This window comes from Caenorhabditis elegans, chromosome V (genome assembly GCF_000002985.6).
Source record: "Caenorhabditis elegans chromosome V".
Classification (NCBI taxonomy): domain Eukaryota; kingdom Metazoa; phylum Nematoda; class Chromadorea; order Rhabditida; family Rhabditidae; genus Caenorhabditis; species Caenorhabditis elegans.
The window spans coordinates 6646295-6660277 of NC_003283.11; the positions used below are offsets into that span (position 1 = coordinate 6646295).

The 13983-nt window shown below is 35.3% G+C and overlaps 4 protein-coding genes and 2 non-coding genes across 6 annotated transcripts; 2 read left to right on the forward strand and 4 right to left on the reverse strand.

Annotated features, from left to right (window-relative positions):
* Positions 1-3322: 3322 nt before the first annotated feature.
* On the forward strand, positions 3323-6061 carry T10H9.1 (G_PROTEIN_RECEP_F1_2 domain-containing protein; the record flags this gene model as incomplete). Its single annotated transcript, NM_072285.2, has 7 exons — positions 3323-3373; positions 4129-4285; positions 4448-4644; positions 4686-4769; positions 5028-5213; positions 5260-5462; positions 5561-6061. 7 exons carry the CDS (start codon positions 3323-3325, stop codon positions 5754-5756), a joined length of 1074 nt encoding a protein of 357 aa, NP_504686.1. The 3' UTR covers positions 5757-6061.
* Positions 6057-7453, forward strand: T10H9.8 (EF-hand domain-containing protein). Its single transcript, NM_001047701.4, has 3 exons — positions 6057-6276; positions 6731-6872; positions 7218-7453. The coding sequence occupies exons 1-3, from the start codon at positions 6160-6162 to the stop codon at positions 7349-7351; spliced, it is 393 nt and encodes a 130-aa protein (NP_001041166.1). The 5' UTR covers positions 6057-6159; the 3' UTR covers positions 7352-7453.
* Positions 7352-9155, reverse strand: syx-18 (t-SNARE coiled-coil homology domain-containing protein). The gene is made up of 6 exons (NM_072286.7): positions 9052-9155; positions 8599-8795; positions 8393-8550; positions 8202-8338; positions 7694-8157; positions 7352-7646 (listed from the first exon to the last, which is right to left on the reverse strand). Exons 1-6 carry the CDS (start codon positions 9152-9154, stop codon positions 7458-7460), a joined length of 1248 nt encoding a protein of 415 aa, NP_504687.1. The 5' UTR covers position 9155; the 3' UTR covers positions 7352-7457.
* A 112-nt stretch (positions 9156-9267) lies between these two features.
* Positions 9268-10207, reverse strand: snb-1 (Synaptobrevin-1). The gene is made up of 2 exons (NM_001392536.1): positions 10061-10207; positions 9268-9927 (listed from the first exon to the last, which is right to left on the reverse strand). The coding sequence occupies exons 1-2, from the start codon at positions 10175-10177 to the stop codon at positions 9715-9717; spliced, it is 330 nt and encodes a 109-aa protein (NP_001379956.1). The 5' UTR covers positions 10178-10207; the 3' UTR covers positions 9268-9714.
* A 2519-nt stretch (positions 10208-12726) lies between these two features.
* Positions 12727-12867, reverse strand: T10H9.10. Its single transcript, NR_068942.1, has one exon. It is a non-coding gene; the product is annotated as an Unclassified non-coding RNA T10H9.10 (non-coding RNA).
* Positions 12868-13575: 708 nt separating this feature from the next.
* On the reverse strand, positions 13576-13642 carry T10H9.9. Its single transcript, NR_068943.1, has one exon. It is a non-coding gene; the product is annotated as an Unclassified non-coding RNA T10H9.9 (non-coding RNA).
* Between the last annotated feature and the right edge of the window lie 341 nt (positions 13643-13983).

A 13983-nucleotide genomic window follows, 5' to 3' on the forward strand; every position in this document is an offset into this window, starting at 1 on the left:
TGATTGAGTTGCAACAACATATGTGTCAGTGAAGCAAAACGTGTTCTTGTAACAGACATTTTATTAAATTTTCCATATATGCATAGCAAAAAATAGTCGTCTGGGTCTGAGCACTGATTGTTTATACAACGTATAGAAAATTTTGCGCGAAAATTTAAGCCTAGAATTCAAATTTAATTTTTGTATTTTGCTTTTCATATAGTTAATATTTTCGTATGCTTCAAACTGTTTATGTGAACGTTTGAGCAGGAATTCAAATTTTAAATAGTTTACCAGTTTTTTAATAAAATGTTTTCCAATTTTCTCCATTCACGATACTTCTTCTTCAAATAATTCAAATTTAAAATTTATGCGATCACTTTTTCATACTAATCCCCTTTTTACACTTACCTAGAACTTGGCACCTTCAAGACGTAGAACTCCGAAGTTTGATGTTTGAAAGTCCCGGAGGAGTATCAAAACAAAATTCAATTTAGTATGTTTTTTCTCACGTGGGACTTTTGAAATAGTGTAAATTTCTATTCTCATATCGAGTACAGAAGCGAGATTATGCTTTAATCTTGCACTCAACTGGTAATGTAGGCGGAAGCTTAGAGACTTCATTGTAAATAATTGTCAGAACAATTGAGAGGAAAACGTGATGAATGAGACAAAAAAAAACATAGATATTCGGATGATGATCCAGCATAAAGTTTTTTTCTCTACTTAGACATTAATGAAAAACTATTAGTGACCCCATAATTTTAGTCTGAAACTAGAAAAATAAGGTAGAGTAATTTGATCTTGAAGTTTTCTTTTCATGTTTTCAAAAAAGTTAAATGAATGTGTCTGTCAAAGAAAATCTTCAGAAACTTCAGGGGAAGCGTTTTTTTTCTGGTTTACTAGAATTCTGTGGACTTCCTAGGAACTGAGATGTTTGCTTTTTCGGTTCCATGAGTGCATTTTTATTTAAATCCAGATCAGATTTTAAATATAATTTTTAAGCCCAATAAAAAGTTTAAAGTGTGATTAGTAAATTTTAGACTTCTCATTTGATGCATCAACATACTTATTTGTAAAAGGTTTACTATTATACGATCGTTTTTAGCGATGTAGGTGAATACTTAATTTTTCTTTTTTACCACTAGTTACTGTAACTTCGGTGGTCGCATTTCTTTTTTTTTAATTTACTTTTCCTTTTCTTGTTTTTTCAGGATTTTGTTTTAAAAATAGTCTTACTAACTTTTAGTCTAACCTATAACAATCCAGAAGTTGAGTGATTTAAAGTTCAGTCGTCTGAAATATAAAATATTCATGTGTTGACACATAAGTTCTCTTGCATAAAAAGCCAACAAAAAATAAAACTACAACAATTAATCATTAGCTTTATACTTTGTGAAATATTCCAACAAAAAAAATCTCCAATACTGAAAATTTCAATTTCAAGAGTCACTTGAGATGAGTCAGTCAGAACCATACTGAAAGTTGTTTTTTAGTAAAAATTGTTTTTTTGAAAGGTAATAAATATTTAATAGATTTTTGGATGTTTGGAAAAAAAAATGAAACTGCGATTTCTGCGTCAGAATTCAAAACCAAATATCTTGGATAACTAGAAATTTTTCAATTCCAGTTACTGTAAAAATTAAAATGATCTGTTTAATAATTCTAGGATTTAAAACTGAATGCGTTGTAGGCTGTGCATCCCCTAAATTGGTCCGAAAAATATTTTTGATAGATGAATTGCCCGAAGTTTTAAAAACCAAAATAGTTCTCTGGATTTGGGACTTTTGACCGTCAATTAAAAATTCCAGAATTTTTTTTGACATTTGGTAGTTTTAGCTGAATAATGAACAATTTTTCATTTGCGTTACACCTCATTTAAATTTCTGAGAAATTTAAAAATATCAGCTGAAAAATATCAAATTTACATTTTTTTCGTGACTTCTAAAAAGCAGAATTGTGTTTTTGTTTTTCAGAATAATGTGAACTTTCGAAATGTTCCTGTTCCGCATTCAAAAAGTGTCTGGTTTGAGAACCTTTTAAAACATATTTTGCCCGAAATATAATCCTTCTATGTATTCTACGTTCTCAAAATTTCTTGAACTAGAAACCATTTTTTTATTCAAAAATGAACTAGCGTTCCCGCTTTAAATTTTCATTTGAAAATTATTGTTGCGTCGTTGTAACGCTGAGCTTATTACATATATATTTTAACATTAAAAGAAGCATCAGCGGTGTCCCAGAGATTAAAAATGTCCGGAGAGGTAGGCTCCGCCCAGGTTTTGTGGCAACTTCTATATATAATAAAATAAATTTAGAACTTTTTTCATAAGCTACTGGCTTGTTTAAATATTAGAATTAAAAATTGTTTTCCAATAGAGCTCTTTTGAATATTTATTTGACATTGTCCAAAATAATGCAATGAAAATTCACATAAAATTCAAAGTTTTCGAGCCCATTTCCTTACAAAAAAATATATTTTTTCTTGTACCGTCGTTCCTTGTTGTGAATGTGACTTACGCCTACCCCCTAGGCACAGGTCGTCTACAAAATGGGGTACGCTGTAGGCACGATATCAAAATCCTAATCTCACTTCCATACTTTCCCCGAACTCCTACTTCTTTGTAGTTTGAAGATAATTATTCAAAGCGACTTTTCATCTTCTATGCACACATTCTAAATTCCAGCTTATCCACGTATACATATAAACTATAGTAGTTCCCCAAAAGCCTCACGGAAGACATATTTAAATCTACTTAAACTTCCGAACTTGTGCATTCTCAATTCCGCTGGGAATAAGGTACCTTGCTCGTTTTATCAAATTCTCTCATCTTTTTTTTTCGCTTGTTTAAATTTTGCAAAAGAACACGTTCAAACACATCATCTTCAAATAACTTGTTTCATATGAGATCAAAACTCAGTTTATTTTTGATAATTTCTTTTAAGGTAGTAGTTAAAGGTATCAGTAGTTTTGTGCACTTTTGCATTGAAACACACAACTTTTAGGGAGTAACCATCAATTAAAAAAAGACATCTTGAATTCATCACGTCACCAATTTTACCTCATTACTTCTTTTTTTGTGTATTAGGATGTTTTCGTGTCGTTTTTTTTTCAAAGTATATCTCTAGTCTTTCATCAGTTTATTTAATGTTTTGACACACTAACATTTGCCTTCCGTTTCGAATAATATTTCTTACTTCTCTATTTTGTTTAAATAAACGTGACTCGCATCCTGTCTAGGTGATTTTTGTTTTTTTGAAAAGCGAGATTATCTTCATAATATTTGCATAAATTACGCAAAGACATCTCCGACAGTTCATTAGATGTCATTTCAGAACGAAAATGGTGCTGGACACTTCATGGAATCGAACGACTATAGAATTCGGACACAGAGTGAGTTCTTCTTTCATCTTGTAAAAGTTTTCAGAGTATTGGATTACTATTTTCTGTTTTGCACTTTTTGTCCTGAAAAAGTTTTGTATGAAGAATTAGTGGAAACGTGATTAATTGAGGCTTCGGAGTGTAATTATAGGCTAGACCTATTTCAACCATTGACCTTTGAATTAGAGAATTGACTTTTGTGTTTATGATTTTTCGAGTTTCGATATTTTGAGAAATTCTTAAAAAATTATAAGCGTGTTTTCAGATGTATTATTAAAAGTCATGAAAATCCTGTAGGCAAGCGGATAGGCATTTTTCTGCCTAAATATTAAATTTGAAGGTAACTGTTAGAGTTAGAGTTTTTTTGTTATTTCAGATTTATATATGTAATTAACAAATTTCGCCTAATTTCCAATTTCCACTGTTAATTTCCTTCCCATCATTTCTGAAAAATCCTTTTTTTTCAATTTTCGATTCAACAATGTGTTGAACTAAATTTAAAAAAGCATTAAGGAACTATGTTAATTCCCTATTATACGCCTTATTGTTCTCAGAACTTCTTGGTATTAGATATTTATTTTTGAACATATTCACGTATTTTCTGGCACGTTTGTCTACTCTGAATACTCAAAACACAAAAATTGAAACGAAGTAAAGCTATCCGAAAAGCTGAGATTTGGGCGTGCAATTAAAGGGGTATTAGCTCGTGGCTAAAATTTTCTGAAGCTCCAAAAATGTCTTATTACACTTCAACTCAATAATTCCAGGGTGTAACTCCAGTCCACGTAGTGGCACTTCTTATGGGAACCGTGAATTGCCTTCTCAATGGTCTCATTTGGTCAGCTTTCCGCCGTTCCCCTCAATTACTCACAAAACATCACCTCTACCTTTTCTACGCATTTGCGGTCACCAATTTTTTCACAGGTACAACACAAAACAGAAGTTAAGATCATATCACAAAACATAACTAGAACCTGAAATTGAATGACTGACATGCAGTTTTATACGCAATCGTTGATGTGTTTCGTGGTTTGATAGGCAACATTAATAAGCTTATGCATGTTTTACAATTCAAGGGGTTTTCAGGTTTCTTCACAATACCTACCTACCTGAATTTGTTCTATCGAAACAACTTAAACTGTCCCAGATGGTCCATACTTATCGGTTCAAGCTTTGAGATTGGACTTGATAAGGTCCGCCATATCATTACACTCTCAATTGCAGCAGAACGGATTTTTGCACTTTTCCGACCCAGTGAATACTTTTTCCTGGATCATAAAATGGTATCTTAAAGTCAATTATTTTCTTTAAATTTTTTTTTCAGATATCTCTGAAAATTTGCGCATTTGCTGTTCTATGGGGATTGGGTGATATGGTGTTTCTCATTTTCGAAGATGACATTTTCATGGTGAGTAATAAGCTTTGCAGAGTTGATGAATTTCAGATATACTTAGAACATGTGAAAATTTGGAGGGTCGGGGGGAAGTATTACGTAAAGAAGAATTTTTAGTAGTAGCAGGTGTAGGGTGTACTGAAGAATGCACTTCGACACAAGAAGTGGGGTAATGGGGTTTCGAACAACTTATAAATAACTAATTGGCAGAATAGAGGGGCCTATTCGAAATTGTCGGTTGTATTTTACTACTTTCAAAAACGAACTTTCCAGACTCGAATCCACTGTGTCACGACTTCATCATCTGGTCCAGCCTTTCACTTGTACTTCCTTCTCTCTACGATTTTTTTCGGTGTACTCCTTTCTCTTGCATATTTTCTATTCATCTGCAAACTATTTGTCCTGCGAGAAACTCGAGTTGTAAATGTCAAAAAACGAAGCCGCGAAAATTTCCAGCAGGTTAATATGAGCATCTTAAATACTCGAATCAAGAGATTAATTTCAGGTTAACTCATTGACAGTGATGGTCATTCTTCTTGTAGTGATTTTCAATGTACTACCAAGTCTTCTTTATCTTTATGATATGATTATTGGAGAGGTACATTTCATGAAATGGGGACCAATTATCACCATTGGTTACCACTGCTACGGTTCACTGTCATTCTTTTTCTACAATTGCCGTCATCGAGAAATTCGAGCAGCTTTGAAGTGAGTTTGAGCATTTCAAATTGTGCTAGGAATGCTTACTAATACCTATTCCACTTGATATCATCTATATCACGAATTCATAATATCGTAACTTTCAGTAAAATCGAAGTAATCCGAAATTTCGTCAACTGTGACAAGCCATCGAAAACCAATTCGAAAAGCGAGGCTAGTGGACAATTCAGCAATATCATCAAAGGAATCCCCAACGTTATAGTCTCGAAATTTGGAAATTCGAAGCCAACTTTAGTAGTGATTACTGATAGTAATGATAATGATAGCGAGATATTTCTGTGATTTGTGTATGTATTCGTTATATTTTGTTTTTACAATTAATCTATTCTCCTTATTTGATTCACTATTTCTGAACACAAATATTTATGTTTTCTTTTCTTTTCATTTTTTCGTTGCCACCTCCCTTCCAATCACCTCATCTGATCTCCATTGTGATTACTTTTTACTGATTACTGAGTAATTGTTCATTTTGACCATCTCTCGTTGCCACCGGGTTACCCTATTACTTGCCATATCACGTGTCAGGCTACTTCAGTCTTTTTGTATCATTTTTTCAGTTTTTCACGCAATAAATGAATTCAATTTCAGTGTGTAAAGTGTAGTAGGAAACAAGAATACGGAGAGAGAGAAATAGAAGACAAGTCACTTGCCATTTTTCAATTATTGAGAATCGATTCTTTAAATCATGAGGCAATCTATTTTACTTATTCTATTTGGAGTCGCATTTTGCCAGAAAAAGAATCAATGGAATAGTGAAACTGCAGATCAGCGACTAGATGACGTCATAACGAACGAGTTTAAGGTATATTTATAATAATAATAGTTAATAGTTAACAGTGTCTCCAGAATGTACCATGACCTCCAGGAGTTTTGTGAATTTTGCGCCAATCCGGTCTCGGCACGATAAATGTTTGTTAAATGTGAAAAAAGTGTGTGCCTTTAAAACTACTGTAATTTCCAAAATTTGGTGCAGCGGAATTTTTATCAATTTTCATAGTTTTTTCTAACGATTTGTTAAAGTTTATGAGTTTTTATTTTTTTGTTCTCATCGAAAAAGTCTGCAAAAATTGAGCAGCGATACTATTTTGAAATTACATTTAACAAAATTAACAAAAAAACTTCGCGTCGAGACCAGGTACCGTACTTTTAGCGCAAAAATGCCAAACTTTCGCGTCTGTGTAATACACCAAACGGCTTGTACATTTGAAATCACTCTTTGGCTTTTCTAAAATTACTGTATAGCATTTCAAATTCAGGCCAGAGATATGGATCACAATGGCTTGGTGACGACAAAAGAAATACGAGAATATTATGAAAGTCATCCGAATAAAATGAGCAAAGAAGGCATTGAATTTATCGATAGAAACTTTCACAGTGGAGGGGCTGTTGATGTGGATGGTGAGATTTTTAACTTTTTTCGATCAGTTTTGTGTCTTAGCACGAGCGAAAGTTTATGAATGGCATGTGTCTTGAAACAGATACGGTATTTTAATTTGGATTTCATTGAAAAAACAAATTCAACGTTTATAGCGAAATCCTACAGGACACGAAACGAATTTAGTGAAAATTCATAAGAACTAAATTTAACGTACCGTATCCCTTTTAAGACTGCTTCAACACCCATAATGTTGAAAAACCATAGTGATAAATTATATATTTCTAGAAAATGGGCAATCTTAAATTTAAAATTTAAAAAAAACTCAATTGTACAACTAAACATCAAAATTTTTTTTCAATTTCCAGGATACCGCAAGCTGATAAAGAACTGGTTAACTGAAAAAGGAAGTGTCGAGAAAATTCTCGTGGGTGTTTTCGGTAATAAAACAAAACCTGCTTCAACAAATAACGTTGGACGTGCGACAACAGTGTCTACATGAATGCACTAAATTTATTGACTTTCTTTGATTATGAAACAAGACCAGACTGAACATGTTGTAGACCACAGAATAAATGTAATAAATACGAATTATCTCCAAAAAATTATTAGGGGTTATACCAGTCAATGAAGAGAAGTGCGAACGAAAGTACAACAATTGAAAATAGAAGGAATGCTCGCTGTTTTCCAGAGTTTGTGATAGCTTTTCGAATCCATTCATTTCCGTCGGTAATGTTTTCGGTTGTATGTAAAGCATGATCGTGTATTAATTCAACATCACGGTCTTGTTCCAAAACCTGAAATAAATTGGTTTTGAAAATTTTGAAAATAAATTTGCGAATACCTTTTCTGAAAACACCGTGTGTAAAGATGCGATCTCCGTTAAATGCTGCTGAAGCTTGAGAATCTCGTCATCCTGATCCTCCTTTACAAACTCTTTCTTTCGAAGCTCAGCTTGTTGTTGGAATTCCACGGCAAACTGCTCTCCTTGCTCATCTCGCCACTTCTCATAACTTTCACGTTCCGCATCGTATCCACCACCAACATCACGACGCCTATTGCGAACTTCTTCTTTAAAAATAATCGGAGACGCACGATTTTGTACTGGTTTGTCTTGTGGAACAATCAGAACATCAAGTTCGTCAATCCCATCCCAACCAGCGTCTTCTCCATCTAGCAGATCTTCTTTTTGAATTTTTACATTTGATTTTTCTTCAACTAAATAATAATCGCTGTTCACTTCTTCCGGAATGTACTGCATACATGGGTGCTTTGCTTGAATCTCTCGAAGTTTGTGAGTAAGCTTGTCTGAAATTTTTAAAATTTATATTTACAAGAAAAACAATTTTCACCACTAAATTCAAGCTCTGAGCCATGAACAAGTTCTTCAAGACCACGGTGATATTTGTAAACGTGACCAGCCTCTTGTGCTATTTTCATTAGATTCTGTGACTTGCTCTTCGCGTGGAGTCGCTGTAGATGCTCCTTTCTAAAAATTAAGATATTTACTTATTTTCAGAGGGAAATTTGAAATTTTGCATACTTTAAAAGTGAAACCATTGCGATAATTTGTTTCAAATAAACAGTCAATCCTTCCTGAACACGTGAAAGGTGACTTCTTTCAGTCGCATTTCGAAGCCCATCACTGCTATTCACACGATGTCCGAGCTGCACGTTGATTGAATGGAACTGAGTAAGTTTCTGAATATCGAATGTAAAATGATAGATATCTTAAAAATTCAGGCGAACATCTTTCACATCTTCATCAAAGCTCTCTCGTTCCATCGGGCTCATTTTAGAATAGGCACGACTGGCGAAAATGTAGTCCTGTGAGTGATCTGCGAGCATTTTACGGAAGAGATACATTTCAGCGCCAAACGAAAGAGCCACGTTCGAAATGTTGGTGAATGCTGGAGATGGACGATTTTCATCACGACGGTAGTCTCCTGAAATTTGAAATTATTCATTTTTGGAATGTTTTTAGAACTATAAAAATTAGAATTAAATCATCAAAATAATTTCGCTTCAAAGTTTTATGGCAAAAACGAGTTTATCTGAAAAGTTTGTTAAAGGATATTCCATAAAAAATCTTAAATGGTATTTTTGCAGAATTTTTTTTCTGATTTGTTGATGTGTCAAAAAACTTGAAGTATCCGATATTTAACGTTTTTTATTAAATATTCTATCCAAATTCTTCCTCACCCGGTGGCTTATTGTGCCGTCTAATGTGCTTTTGCTCGATTGATGTGGCAAGTTCTTTGAACTGTTGTGATCGATCGATAAATGGAGGTTGAAATATCGTCATTCTGAAAAGACCAGGCCCACTAAATTTAAACAACAATTGTTTTTTTTTCAAGTATCTAAATCTGAATATCTACACAACAATCATTCAATCCATTCAAAAATTTTGACAGTTTTGAGTTTTCAACACCATTTTATTCGCATCTAATGGGTAAATTTCCGGGGGGAATGAGAAGGCATGTTGTTAGTCTGAGAATAGGAAAATTCTAGAAAAACATACACACACGAGCTCGACGGAATCCGCGGATAAGCTCATGTGGATGTGGGATCACGCAGCTTATCGCGCCGCCTAAATAAATTAATTTCAGAAATGGATGATTTGCGATCAACCAGAAAAAGAATATTAAGAAAATTGACAGATTGGATGGGGATGTGGGGGGAAACGTATAATTCAACTATAGTACAATGAAGAGAAGAAGTTCAAAATAAGAATAGAATACTCAGCTTCTATGTTTTAGAAAATGAAAACAGATGAAAATGGGCAAAATGTGAAGGGAAGAAGTTTGGGGGAAAGAAATTACAGCGTTTCGGGGGATTTTTTTATCCGGGACAAAGGTCGTGTACTTATTTTCCTCCAGCCCATAAAACGATGATGATAATAAGAATGACGACGATAGCGCACATGATGATCATCATTTTGATGTTCTTCCACCAATACTTGCGCTTCAGGGTGGCCGCAGATTTCTCAAATTGTGAAGCACCTTCCTGGAGAGCGTCAGCTCGGTCGTCCAGTTGAGACAACTTCTGATCACGCTCCAAAACTTTTTCCACGTTCACCTGAAAACTATTTTTCGTGATTTTATTGCAAAAAGGGGAATTAAGATTAATTTAACACGCTTATAAATTGTAAATGGGATCATTTCAAAAATTGCGATTTTTGTTATTTTAATTGCACATTTCAAAATCTTACCTTCATGATTCCGACGACTTCATCAACCTGAGCTTGTGTCTGCTGGAGACGTTTGTTGGATGGTCGTGGTCCGCCCTGACTTCCTCCCTGTGCGCCGGCATCTCCTTGAGCGTCCATGTCGTCAAGATGGTCTTATCCGGCTGTTCCCTGAAATGAAGCGAGTTAGAAAAATTTAAAAATTCGTATCGGAATTCAGAACTGGAAAGTGAGGTAAAGGAAGAAAACGACAGGGGGGACGGCGACGCCCATTTATGCATGAAAAATTGAGCACGACAAGCGACACGATGACGGACTAAAGTGCCCTCTCAAAAACGAGAACGACTAGAAAATTTAGCTATTTTTGTATAACGGGATTACGAATATTTAACGAAATTATAAAATCGCGATGTTCTGAAATTAGGAAAATAGTAAGGAACGATGAGAACAGGGAAAAGGATGAAAAAATAAGAAATGGGGTCAGATGACGAAGCGATGAATGGAAATTCAATGAGAGATGTTGCGAAATCTGTGCAAACACCGATAAAACATTTTGCGTACTGGGCATTATGACCTACGCGCATCTCTATTTCGGGATAATCGATAATCGGTCATGACCGTCATCCATTCACTTTCAATCATCGATTAATAAATAAATTGAAATGATAAATAGAAAAAAAATGACGGGACGGTTTTCAAAAAACTGGTTTTCACTGCTGTTGTATGATTACGTTTTTACCAAGAGGCAGTCAAAAAATAAAAAAAAAAGCGAGTGGAGGTTATAACTTGTATTAAATAGAAGACAACACATACAGTGGGACGCATTCCAGACAAATAACGAAGCCACTTTTTATTGCTTTGCAGCCAGAATTGTGGGAGGCGAAACTAATAATGGGAGACGAAGAATAAGGCGAAGAAAGGAGAATGTCCCATGCACACGCTCCAGTTCTCTTTCGTTTTTTTTTCTTATTTTCTCTAGCCGCATGATTTTGCTCGATTTCACACAAATGGAGCTAAATTCTTTTGCAGACAAAACGAAACGAGAGAACTGAATACAAGGAAGTTTTCAGCAGGTTACGTGCAACGGGTGGACTACGAATTTGAAGCCCGAGGCATATCTTCGAGAGATGAGAGGAAGTTTCAAAATGAATAAAAATTCAACTTGAATTTTCCTAGAAAGGGAGAAAAAATGAAATACTTGAACACACGTCATGGTTGCTGAGATACCCGAACTGAACAATAAATTTGTCAAAAAAATGTGGCAGCGATTCATCATTCTGTGTTGTTGGAGAATGCAAGAATAACTATGGGCAACAATGTCGGAAAAACCAAGATAAAGTTACGAAATTCAGAAAAAAAAACAATATTAAAAAAGTGCTGACTCAGTCCATCATATCAGCTGACAACAAAAAAGACACAGACAGAAAACAGAACAGGGAAGATTGGGGGATGGCTAGATAGGAAATTGAATGTCTGTTGTATTGTGTACAGACAAAAACACAATTAGGGAGGTAGTATTTACCGAGAATAGTTTTGAAAAAAATAAGTAAACGAAGCGATTATACTAAACTCAAACACAGGAATACAGGTTTATTGGGATTAGGGCTGTACAACCGGACGTCCGGTCGTCCGAACCGGACGCACATGCGTCCGGTTGGGGGTAGCTATCCACGACGGCCGACAATTTCCGAGTTTCGCGACTCACTATAAAATTGCTGATTAAGTATAGTGAGTGGCGAAACTCGGAAATTGTCGGCCGCCGTGGAAACCTACCCCAAAACCGGACGCAGTGCGTCCGGTGGTGTCAAAATCAGACGGCCGGACGCTGATTTGTACAGCCCTAATTGGGATAATTGCGCGTAGAACCTAACGGATTCTACATATAGTTGATTTGGTATCTTACAATCGAGAGTAATTCCGAAAAATTTTCAAAAACTAATTTGAACAAAATTCAAAAACGTTATAGTGTTTCATGTTTGCGTATCGCTAAATTTCGAAACCCGTACCATGCCGAGAACCTAAGTACAGTAGTTCTCCTTTCAAATACGGTACTTTCGTGGTGAGATATCGGGTGGAAGTCTGAGGGTCTGATATATCAGTTACACTTATGCGGCTAGCTTGACATCACTAAATTAATATTTAACAGTCTAATTGAAATGTCAAAAATGTAGAAAACTGATCTTGAAACAATTGTAAACAATGCGACCCATTGACTTTTTTTGACAAGAAATGAAAACATGAGAAAAAAGAAATGCGCCGGTTTTCTCTCGATTTGTGTGTTTTTGTTTGGCAGTTTCCAGACTCGATTCTCCAGGGACTGCTCGTTCAATTATGATTTTGTTATTTCACAATTTGGGAAAGCAATTCAAAAAAAGATAGAACAAAAAAATAGGTTGCAAATATATTCGCAGAAGGTGTATCCAAGAAGTTTCTGATCTCATCTCGAACATGAAAAGTACTAGTTTGGTGCTGACTCGACACTCACGGGGAACTACTGCTTTTGCGTGTGTCTGGAGCCCCGGCAAAAGATCGATGAAAATTCGCGGGCGCGCTCATGGAGCCCATGTAGAGGCGGAGACATTGCCATCGAGGAGCGAAGCAACGGACGACAAGAAACTGGGTGGAAACGAGAGAAAGCAAGGCACATGTGTGTGTGTGTGTGCGCGAGAAAAAACCGAGCACAAGATGAGAGAAAAGAAAAAAGAGCAGTGCAGCGGGTGCTTTTGGTCTCACGGAGCCGCGACCGCAAAAGCAGTAGCACAAGGATTATATGGGCAAAGAAGACGTCGGCGAGTATGTGTGTGTGCGTATGAAGATGGAGGCACGTCTTCTTTTTTTGCGTTTTTTCTTCAAGCCTTTAAAAAAGGAAGAAAAAAGAAAGCTGCTGACGAGGCCCATGGATGAACAAAGTGAAATCAGAAAATAAAAATAAAAAAGCGAAGAAATTTAGGGAGAGATCATCAGAAATTGTCAAAAACTTCTGCTTATCCCCAGTTTCTTAAATTTATTTTTTAATCGGGACATCAGGATACATCAGAAAACAATTCTTCAAATCTATGTGAAATTTGAAATTCAACATGTGAAAGTGGAAAAATACATGGGTGGAGCAACTAGTTCTGAGAGGATTACTGTAATCCTAGATTTCAGCAAAAAGCTTTTGGTTTTAATGTTTGATATATGTAGCAACTATCTGATGAAATAACAACAACATAAACAAGTTTATATATTACTCCCACAAAATATTGTTCTCTTGTACGTCATTTAGTGTTATTTTTGAAATATTTTTGTTCCTTGTGAATCACAACAAAATGAAGACAAAAAAGGTCAGACGGAATTCAGAAAAAAACAGCGAAAAAAAGAGAAGAAACCTTTCTAACAATCGTCATTCACTTCCAAATAGCATAACCCCCTCAAGGATTATAGGCCTCTCACTCTCCCTCCAAAGAAGCTTAACCCAAGAACATTTGTTCCATTGACACTTTTAGAGCCGGCTCACGCCTCCACCAACTTTCAGTGCCACCCATTAATCGCCGCGAGGCGCTGAAAATAAATGAATGCATGAATAAATTGTCATACATAATAAATGAATTAAGCGAGTGTCACACTAGGCTCTGTTTTTAAACGAAGAGAGTAGCGGGAAATGAAGAAATATAGGTGGTGCCTGGAAACGGAATATTACTTGTGAAATTGGCGAGAAAGCATATGTCGTGTGAAACTAGGGAAATTTGTTGAAATTTAATTTATTTTTCAGAACAGCTGATCTGATTGATTTTGAAGCTGAACGCAGGGGTCACAGTAATGGATCCATCTATTTTTATATTTCAACAAAAAACATCCGAAACATCCTGCTGAAACTTATGACAAACAGAAAACATTATGAAAATAGTAAACTCTACAAAACCCCAAATAACCTACATGTGAAAAAAGACAAAAAGCGGAAGAGTGAC